Here is a 10,813-nt window from a genome sequence, read left to right as displayed (position 1 = left end):
TAGCTAAGAGGACTATTGTCCCATGAGCTGAAGATAAAACGCTGATATACTCTGTTGTAGCAGAGAGAGTTGTTGTCCCATGAACAGATATGTAACGCGCTGATGTGATCTATGTGGCAGAGAGGGTTGTCGTCCCATGAACAGATATGTAACGTTGATGTACAGAATGTAGCATAGGACTGTTGTCCCATGGTGTGGCCTGTAACAAAGAGTGGGCTACTGTCCCAAGGTGTGGCCAGTAGAAAATGTTTATGTGCTGAGGCTGACGAGCAATGATGATAAAGAAGATATAGTGTATGCGCCAGCAGCAACAAATGGTATCGGATATGGTCAAGAAGTAGTACAACATGATAAATGATGAGACTAACCTATATATAGTATGAGGGAGTGCTGGTTGGCCAGCCTAAAGACTGTCGGCGAGCAACAAAGACACAAAAATCCCAAATAAAAACCTCGTAAATTCCCTTTTTAGGGCTGGACAAAAAGCTGCTTTCACACACCCTCTCAGTCTAAAAAGAAAACCGTGAGAGAAGATGATGGATGCCAGGATCCCACACTGACACACTGGCACAAGGAATGTATCCCCCTCTGGAAACAAAATCTGATAAAGTCAGAGAGGGCGATCGTGATGGCAAAGGTGGTGAAGGTGAGGTGATGTAGATGGGTTGATCGACTCCCAAAGTAAGATCTTGAACGGGACTCTCCTCTAAGTAAGAAGTCCCATTCCCTGTGTGGTCCAGATTAGAGTTTGGAGAATCAACTTTTGGTGAGAAAAATTGGTTCTCTGGGAGTGCAAGTAGACAATCCATGCTGTGTGCTCTCAACGTCTTCAATCCCTTTGCTCACAATAGCTCTGATACCATGCAAGGGCAAAAGGACGAAAGGACCAGATATAGGAGAGATCATGGCAAAATAACATAGCATGAAATAGGTGAGTGAGTCTATATATAATGGTGACTGAACATATGTACAAGAGCCCTCTGATGTAAGGTGACTCTGAGTAGAAAGACCAGTGGAGCAGCAGAGATGATGTTGGCATAGTCACATGGGATCCGAAATGGAGACGGGGAACGGGGACGGAAAAGACTGAGAATGGCCATTCCCTGTGACTATAGAGTGACATGGGACGGGAATGGGAACGGGAAGATGCTACCCTCCCCAGCAGTCCCGAGTCTAAAAATGCCCATCCCTTGTGACTATGGATGTTGGAGCTGAAGCATGGTCGATGACGAAGGCTCGCGTCGATGTGAGACAAAGCACTCCGAGAGGTGGTCGGTGTCGAAGGCTTGCATTGGTGGATGCAGAGGCACTCCGAGATGGTAGTGGCAACGGAAGATGAAGTGATGCAAGCTCTGGTGACAAGGGTGCTCCAAGACCTGAAGGGTGCATGCTCTGGTGACAAGGGTGCTGCGTACCTGAGGGGTGCAGGCTCTGGTGACAAGGGTGCTGCATACCTAAGGGGTGGTGAAGATAAGCAGAGAGTGGGCTGCCGTCCCGATGGTGTGATGATAAAACGATGATGTCCTGTACTGTGGCAGAGAGCGGGCTGCTGTCCCAATGGTGTGAGCTGAGGAAAAACGCTGAAGTGCTCTATGTATAGCAGAGAGGGCTGCTGTCCCATGAGCTGAAGATAAAACGCTGATATGCTCAACTGTAGCAGAGAGGGCTGCTGTCCCATGAATAGATATGTAACGCTGATGTGATCTATGTGGCAAAGAGGGCTGCCGTCCCATGAACAGATATGTAATGCTGATGTACTGAATGTAGCAGAGAGGGCCGCTGTCCCACGGTGTGGCCTGTAGCAGAGAGTGGGCTGCTGTCCCAAGGTGTGGCCAGTAGAAAACACTGACGTGCTGAGGCTGACAAGCGATGATGATAAAGAAGATGTAGTGTATGCGTCGGCAGCAGCAACAGCAGCAGCAGATGGTACCGGATATGGTCAAGAAGTGTTACAACATGATGAATGATGAGGCTAACCTAGATATAGTATGAGGGTGTGCTGGTTGGTCAGCAGCAAAGACACAAAAATCCCAAATAAAAACCCAGTAAATTCCCTTTTTAGGGCTGGACTGTTTTCACACAATTTCAGGGTCTCTACAAGGTCACTCTCCATGCTGGATGCTGTTAAGGCTACAGCAGGGACTGTACTTATACCAAATGGGTAAAGTCGACCTTGCTTTTCACATGCTATGGATATGTAAGCACCAGACACTAATCTTTGCTTAATGATGCAATAATTGTAATGAAACTCAACTACAGTTCCATTGGCTGTAGCCGTGCTGACTGAGAGCAGATTCTTTGCAAGGTCTGGTACGTAACAAACTCGGTGAAGATGACCATTAGGTAATCTGATGGTCACCTAGCCATAACCAGTGGCATATTTGACACTATTGTCTCCCAGAAGTACTTCTAAAGGGGGCTGAATTACAATGAAGTCAGATAACCAGGACCTATTGTAGGTCATGTGATGCGTGGCCCCGGTATCAAAATACCAAAGGTCACAACCAGACAAGGAGTTTCGCATGCCAGTGGCCATGCTTGTGGCATATGCTCAAAGAGGTTCATTATCTGAATGATCAGATTGGCTGTCTTGCTCACCTTGAGCGTAGGTGGCGTGGGCCCTACCAAAGTTCTTGTGGCCTTGCAATCATCACTTAGTTCGACAGTCTCTTTCACTTGTTATGCATCAACTATTTGTTACACGTGTGCTAGGTACTCTGTGCTATGCATGAGGCTGTTTGATCGCTGCAATTCTGCAACTGGCTGGAGAACGTCCCTCTGTTCCACACTGTGCTCAAAGCGTCTTGCTTCAGACCCTTACTCCTCATTCTGTCCATCACGTTTGCTGCATCACTTGGCTGACCCGCTGCAGTATAGATGTTTGAAAGCATTATATACGGTATAGGATTAACGGGGTCAAGCTTAAAAACAGACTCTGCAGCCCATTCTCCCCGTCTCACATCCACGTTGTTCCGACATGCACTGAGCAATGTAAGCCATGACACAACAGTAGGATGAAACCGCATGTTACGGATCAGTTCCTCTGCCTCATCTAGCTGCCCCGACCTCCCAAACAGGTCAATCATACAGTTGTAGTGATCCACCATGGGCGTAATGGCAAAATCGTCATTCATAGAAGCAAAGTGACGACACCCCTCACGCACCAAACCTGCATGGCTACATGCTGAAAGAACATTGACAAAAGTGACTTTGTCTGGCATTACACCCTCTTGTTGCATTTGGTTGAAAATGTGCAATGCCTCTTTTCCCTGCCCAATCTGAGCATATGCAGCAATCATGGAGGACCAAGAAAACACATCACGTTTAGGTAATTGCCCAAACAACTTCCATGCAACTTCTAGTCTGCCACATTTTCCATACATGCTGACAAGCGCATTCTGAACAACATCATCTAGCTCAAAGACACTACCCACAATGCGAGAGTGCAAGCGCTTGCCATCTCTTAGAACTGCCTCGCTTGCAGCAGCATCCAAGCTACTGACAAAGGTGACCCTATCTGGCATTACCCCTTCATGCAGCATTTGTTCAAAAAGGGCAAGGGCCTTCTTGCCCTGACCATTTTGAGAAAATGCAGAAATGATTGAATTCCACAAGACAGCATCGTCCTTTTCATCTACTAGATTGAACAGAATAAAAGCCTCATTTGCCTGCCCATTCTGGGCATATGCTGATATTATGGCAGTCCAGGATACCACATTTCGATCAGGCATTCTGTCAAACACTTTGCGTGCATCGCCAGGAGAGTGGGACTTCCCATACATGTTCACGATGGCAGTCCCAACAACAACATCCAATCTGAAGTCACAGCCTACAACAGACGAATGCATCTGTTTGCCCGCAGTTAAAGATGCCTGGCTGGCACAAGCAGAGAAAACGCTCACAAAGGTAATTTTGTTAGGCATCAATCCTTCCTGCTGCATACGGCAGAAAAGATTGAGTGCTTTCACTCCCTGCCCTTTGTTTGCAAATACCGTTATCAAAGCATTCCAGGTGATCTCATTATGTTCATGCATTTTCTCAAACACTCTGGAAGCTTCCTCCAAGCTGCTGCATTTTCCATACATGTTAACTAGAGCATTTCCCAGTGTGATATTTGACTCCAACCTACTCCCCACAATGCAGCAGTGAATTCGTTTTCCATCAGTTAGAGCAGCCAGGCCTGCACATGCATCAAGCATGCTCACAAAAGTGATGTCATCTGGCAGTGTGCCCTGCTGCATGCGACCCGCAATACAAAGTGCTTCTTTGCCCTCCCCATTCTGGGCATAGGCTGCAATAATGGCATTCCAAGATATCACATTCCATTCTGACATAGAATCAAATACAGTCCTTGCATTCTCCAAGCTGCCACACTTGCCATACATACTAACGAGAGCATTTCCTATGACTATGTCGGACTCAAACCCACTCTTCTTTATATATGCATGTATTTCCTTGCCTACATTTAGGGCATCCTTGGTGGAACATGCAGAAAGAATGCTGATGAATGTTACTTTGTTCGGAATTACTCTTTCCTGCTGCATGATATCAAAAACCTCCAATGCCAACGTGTTCTTCCCATGCTGGACATATGCATTTATCAAGACAGTCCAAGAGATCACATCCCGTGCCGGCATGCTATCGAACATCAAACGTGCATTCTCCAGGCTGCTACATTTTCCATACATAATGACAAGAGCTGTTCCAACAACAACATCAGAATGGAGCTCACTGCCCTTGATCTGAGCATGCAGTCGATGACCTTTTGGAAGGGCTGTTCGATTGGCACTTGCTGAAATAAGGCTAGCGAAGGTGACCTTGTTTGGCATAAATCCTTCTGTCATCATTTGGTTGAAATGTTGATGGGCTTCATTTGTAAAACCATGCTTGATGCATGTACCAATCATCATGTTCCATGTTGACGGATGATGGCGAGCATGCATGGCATTGAAGAGAACATATGCATCTTCCAGGCATCCACATTTACAGTACATCTGCACCAAATGGCTTTCTGTGAGGCTGTGAATGTCAGAGCCTGTTCTGATGAGGTGGGCATGAAGGAGCCTGCCATATGACAGGGCATTAGCATCCACGAACCAGCGCGAGAGGGCAGCAAAAGATGTACGGCAACCTGAACCGATGCGATTGGAGCAGGGTGGGTCCATGGGGGTTCCTTCACTGCCGTCAAAGCAGTGCAAAGGATTTGTCGCAGGGTCCAGGGTGAGCTCTGAGTCCCTTTTGATGGTGGCCACAGTCCGAGCGTCAGTTCCATGGTGGCAGCAGTAGGATGGATTTCCGAATAGCTTGTCAAGGCTCCTCGCTCTGAGGGCGAGAGTAGACTGTGCTGCTGCCTCCAAACTCAAATAAAGTTGCTTTCTCCCTCGCCAGAAAGGCTTCCATGGCATGCCGATTTCAGAAAACGACACCGAGTGAGCACCCCATACGTGAGCGGTAGGTGGGTAGATTTTTTTTATTTTGTGTTTTTCAAAGGTACAGAAGAAGGGGAGTGGAGAATCGAACTCGCAACATTCTGGATACAGTGAACGCCACTACCGTATGAGCAAACGAGTGCTTGTGTGAGTGAGACATAGAGAGTGAGACATAGAGAGACATAGAGAGGGGGGTGAGAGACGAGGTAAATAGATTTTATTTTATTTTTTTTGCAAGAAACAAGACAAGCTCAAAGAAGGGGAGGGGAGAATCGAACTCGCAACATTCCGGATAGAGTGAACGCTACTACCCAAAATGCCCGATGCCCCATAGGAAGGTTGAATACAACCTATGAGACATGAGCAAAGGCATGCCGTGCATAAGAGAGAGAAAGATTGTATATATTATGTGTATACACTATATTCTACAATACATTATAGATTTGTCATGTATAGAATATCATTATATAATTTGTGTCTCATAAGTTTATCAAAAAGGAAGTTTACAACTATATATACAATTAACCACATGCAAGTGTGAGTGCTTAGGTGGCAACATTTCAAAAAAATGTTCAAGTGCGAGTGTGAGTGAACATTTCATAAAGATGCATAATCCAAATAGGAAAAAAAGGAGTATGTACATGTTTCAAAGGTACTTTTGCTGTAGTATCAAAGATATTTTTATGAATTCTATGACAAAAATAGCAAAACTCTACAAATATAGTGGTCAATATACACACAACATCTCCTTTTCTCATTCAAATTACAAGTCAATTTGACTGACGTGGAGAAGAGTGAGCAATACATGCTAGAGTCTAGTTTATCATTGCATTATGTAGTAATAACCAACTTCATAAATCATGTGCAAGCATAAGGTGCTATTGGAACATTTGGCTTGGCCCTGAACTTGAATTTCCACAAGCAAATATAGGGGTTGATAGTGTGAATGCCATCAAGGATAGCCCAAAAATGTCACACTGTAAGCAACCCACACTATTTTCATACTAGGACAAGTTTGATTTGTTTGTGAACTTTTTGAACCTTTTGCAAAAGTGCGAGCTTTTTTAAGCATAGGAGATATATTGTAGAGCTAAAACCTACATAAGGGTTTCACTTATGTCCCAAAAACTCCAAAATCCACCATCCCAAAATGCACCGTCCAATCTCTCCATTGGAGGCCCTACAATTGTTTTACTCCCAAGTCGTAAGAGGTGTTGGATGCTTTGCTTCCAGGTTAAAGTGCAACAAATTTGACAACACGAGTATTCTACCAAAAGCATTCAGATATGATGAGATGTATCATTAAAAATGAGCTTTTTGGCAAGGTTGTTGGATACGTATCGGTCATAGAGTTTCAAAAAAGAGGATTGCCACAATCATACATGTTAATGATATTGGACAGTCACATGTATGATTGCCACAATCATACATGTTATGTTAATGATATTGGACAGTCACTATAAACCTAAGACCACCCAAGACTATGACAGATTGGTGTGTGCTGAATTGCCTAATAAGCACATGCTCCTTGCTTTGCATGAGATTATAGTGCGTTGCAATATCCATGGGCCTTACGAAGGATTTAATCCAAATGCTATTTGCATGGATAAAGGGAAATGCTTAAGGAAATATCCACATAGTTTTACACAAGAGACTTCCATGGATAATGGTTATCTCGTGTATATGTGTCGCACTGATGAAAGAGTTGTAAGAGTAAAGGATAATGATCTTAATAATAGATAGGTTGTGCCATGTAGCCCTTTTCTTTATATAAGGGGTATGATAGATCAACCATAAGATTGCAGACTGTATAACATAGTGATAATGTCGGTGGTCAAGTAGTCAATCATTGATGAAATACAAAGGTACTTGGATGCACAGTATGTCTCTGTATCAAAGGCTTGTTGGAAACTCTTTGAATATGAGTTGCATGAGGAGAAGCTAGATGTGCAACACTTGCATGTGCACTTACCTAGAGGTCAGAATGTTCTCTTTTAAGATGATGATAATATTATCAATGTTCTTGAGAGGCAAAATGTGGGAAAGACAAAGGATGTCCCTCACTCACAGTATAGACCCCCCAAATAGAGGATTAACACCATTTGGGAGATTGTTGCCAATATTACATCATGGCAAATTTGGAGAGCTAGATGCACGAAGGCTATTAAGGGTGTCCATATTTTTGGAGAGCTAGATGCACGAAGGCTATTGAGTATGTCCATATTTTTGAGTCTCAGTGAATTAGTACTATATGGGGCGATATCATCCATACTCTCATGTGGCTACTTTAAAGAGAATGTGGGGGAGAGAGAGAGCTTGAGTTCCTTGTAAGCAAACACACACACAAGAGAGAGAGATGGATGGCTAAATTTTATTCTAGAAGTGTCCACAAGAGAGCTACCGGTAAACAACACAATACCCTTCATAGGCAACAGCGCAGTCCGACTGCACGATGTTAACAGCAAGGCCGACGAGAACGTACAGCCGCCAACCTCTGTCTCTCTTTCTCTCTCTCTCTCTGTGTCTGTGAAGGGGCGATCAACAGCAGTCGCCAGCTTTTTCTCTACAGCTAGCTGCATGTAAGAGAGGAGGATTTCTCTACAACCGCGTCAGAGAGGAGGCTTTTTCTCTCTATTTCTCTATAGCCACGCACAACAAGGGACGAGAGTGGCCAAGCCCCACACAACACATAGTGGGCATCAACAACAAGGCTGCCTTGCCAGACAAGCCGCATCACTATAGAGTTACCAATATGGCTGATCTAGATGCGAGTGATCATGGATTTGTGAATTTTGTTAAATTTCATCATGGCTAGGGTGGCTCATAGCAGGTGGTAAAGGCCATAATAGAATATTGAGAAAATGCTAATGCAAGATTAAGATATAAGGTTAATCAATGATACAATGGTTAAGGCACAAACTCAATAATCTTCTCCTTGAAATAATCAAGTTTCATACACCCATATTTATAGTCTTGGGAAGGACTCCAATACATGTTTTTTGTGCACACTAGTGCCAACCAGGTGTTCATTAATGCTCACATTACATGTGCAACCTTGTGCTTCCCATGTGGCACCTTTTGACCATTGACTTTACCTTTTACAAGTGACCATACAAATCAACCTTTGATATTAGACCCTTAGTCTATTCCTTTTTCTAATGTGCATGCTTCTTCTCTTGTTCATGTGACTCACTCCTTACCTCTTCCTTATGTTCTTTGGCACCACATATCTCAACACCCCCCCTTAGTGCCAAATCTTTGGGCTACTCAAGGTGGTTGGATATGAGGTTTATAAGTTTCATCCCCCCTAATTCTAACTTGGCCGGGTGACTCAGAAGCTCTTGTTTGGCTTGGACACTCTCTAGCTCAGAGGTTACTTAGAGGTGGCTTGGACACTCTCTAGCTCAGAGGTTACTTAGAGGTGGTTTGTTTTTCACTTCCCCTAGGTGCATCTTTGTTGGCTACTCTCAAGTGGTCAAGTGTTATAACATTTCAAATGATTTTTGGCCTGCTCATTTGGTGGGCATTACAATGTTGGCTTGGGTAGTGAGGGAGTTTTTGCGTGCTCATTTGGTCACATTTCACATCCACTTTTGACATGATCACACATACGCTTGCCCATTTGGCAGCATGTACAAAGGTTGCTATTTTTTTTAAAAAGGCATTTTATCGATGATGATGTCTTTGTTGTGATGGTGGCCCTTGTGCTTGGTTTTTTACTTCTTCTTCTACAAATTTTGAATCGAAACTTGGTTTAAAAATGCATGAATTCTATATGTCTTACAATATGAGTTTGCAGTGGCCATGTGAAGAGCAAGGCTTTTTACACCATTTATTTACTAAAAAAAAGAAAAGGTTATTAAAAAATCTTATCATCAACAAACCCATGTGCCAGGTGGCCGTTGCAAATTTGTGGTTATCATGTTCGTTTTGCCCGCTGCTTCTTCTTTCTTCTATTGCCCTCGTTTCCCCAACCCCTTTTCATGCAGATTGTGCTACTCGCTACTCTCTCCAGCCCCTTTACTTCCTTAGGCTATGGCCATTGATTCTTTGGCTCTGCTGGTCACAAAACTTTTTGTATTCCTCAATGTCCCGCACAGCAAAAGATTCCGTCTCAATAGTGCTCTTCATCTCATTTGGGCGTTGCTTTACCTTGTAAAATTTATGTCGATAGGGTTTTTCAGAAGTCCTCCAAACTGCCTGTTCAAAATATAGAACTCGACAAGATCTATCTGTGAGAACTGCTGTAGGAGGGCATGTGAGTATCCTAAGATTGAAATATATCATTAGATCACGAGTGGCATGCTCAAATGTTGAGAACTCGCTGTGCTGCTGAGAGCTTGAGCGACTATCTTGGCACGATCCCAGCAAGTGATGGTCTTGGTGAGCTTGTAGTAGAGAAGAAAGGCACCTCCCAGCACGCTCAGAGACTTCACAAATGAGACTTATGATGATGCGACCCCAATGTTGTTGGGTTTTCCATCGCCTTTCTTAAATGCTAAGCCTCCCATTGCAAATATAAACCTTAATCACTAAGACAATTAGAATTAGTCCGAATGCAATCTCTAATCACTTACTATGGCCAGCCCCTAGAGGCTCTAATGCCATGTTAAATTTTAGCATGGCTAGGGTGGCTCATAGCAGGTGGTAAAGGCCATAATAGAATATTGAGAAAGTGCTAATGCAAGATTAAGATATAGGTTAATCCATGATACAATGATTAAGGCACAAACTCAATAATCTTCTCATTGAAATAATCAAGTTCCATACACCCATATTTATAGTCTTGGGAAGGACTCCAATCCATGCTTTTTGTGCACACTAGTGCCAACCATGTGTTCATTAATGCTCACACTACATGTGCAACCTTGTGCTTTCCATGTGCCACCTTTTAACCATTAACTTTACCTTTTACAAGTGACCATACAAATCAACCTTTGATATTAGACCCTTAGTCTATTCCTTTTTCTAATGTGCATGCTTCTTCTCTTGTTAATGTGACTCACTCCCTACCTCTTCCTTATGCTCTTTGTGGCACCATATATCTCAATAGATTTACATGCACACACTTTATTAGAATCATGCACACAACGTATTGAACAAAGTTTACTTGTTCTTTCTCAAAGTTTACAGATCATGCAAGTGACTCTCCAGCATTTGGTCATTAATTCAGGGTTTTGGAGTTTCCCAATTGATACTCCAGAGGCATCTACCCTTGGCGAGTCAACTCAAGAAACCAAAACGCTCGAGAAAAAAGAAGTGGCAGCTATGCTCAAGAGCACAAAGCCTCCTGTGTTCCGCAGGGAAGAGAAGGATTGTAACAAAGATGCTGTGACCACGTTTTTACAAAAGTGGACGGACTTGTACCTTTTGAAGCGTTCTCC

The 10,813-nt window shown here is 43.6% G+C and overlaps 1 protein-coding gene across 1 annotated transcript; it reads right to left on the bottom strand.

The window, feature by feature from the left end:
- Window positions 1–2,708: 2,708 nt before the first annotated feature.
- Window positions 2,709–5,405, bottom strand: LOC147606823 (pentatricopeptide repeat-containing protein At2g33680-like). Its single transcript, XM_086791135.1, has one exon. The coding sequence runs from the start codon at window positions 5,403–5,405 to the stop codon at window positions 2,709–2,711; it is 2,697 nt and encodes an 898-aa protein (XP_086647261.1).
- Between the last annotated feature and the right edge of the window lie 5,408 nt (window positions 5,406–10,813).

The sequence above is a fragment of the Cibotium barometz genome, chromosome 56, assembly GCF_041138505.1.
Source record: "Cibotium barometz isolate CiBa-2024 chromosome 56, ASM4113850v1, whole genome shotgun sequence".
Taxonomy (NCBI): domain Eukaryota; kingdom Viridiplantae; phylum Streptophyta; class Polypodiopsida; order Cyatheales; family Cibotiaceae; genus Cibotium; species Cibotium barometz.
The sequence above is the reverse complement of the archived record's forward strand: the minus strand, read 5'-3'. Positions and strand labels throughout refer to the sequence as shown.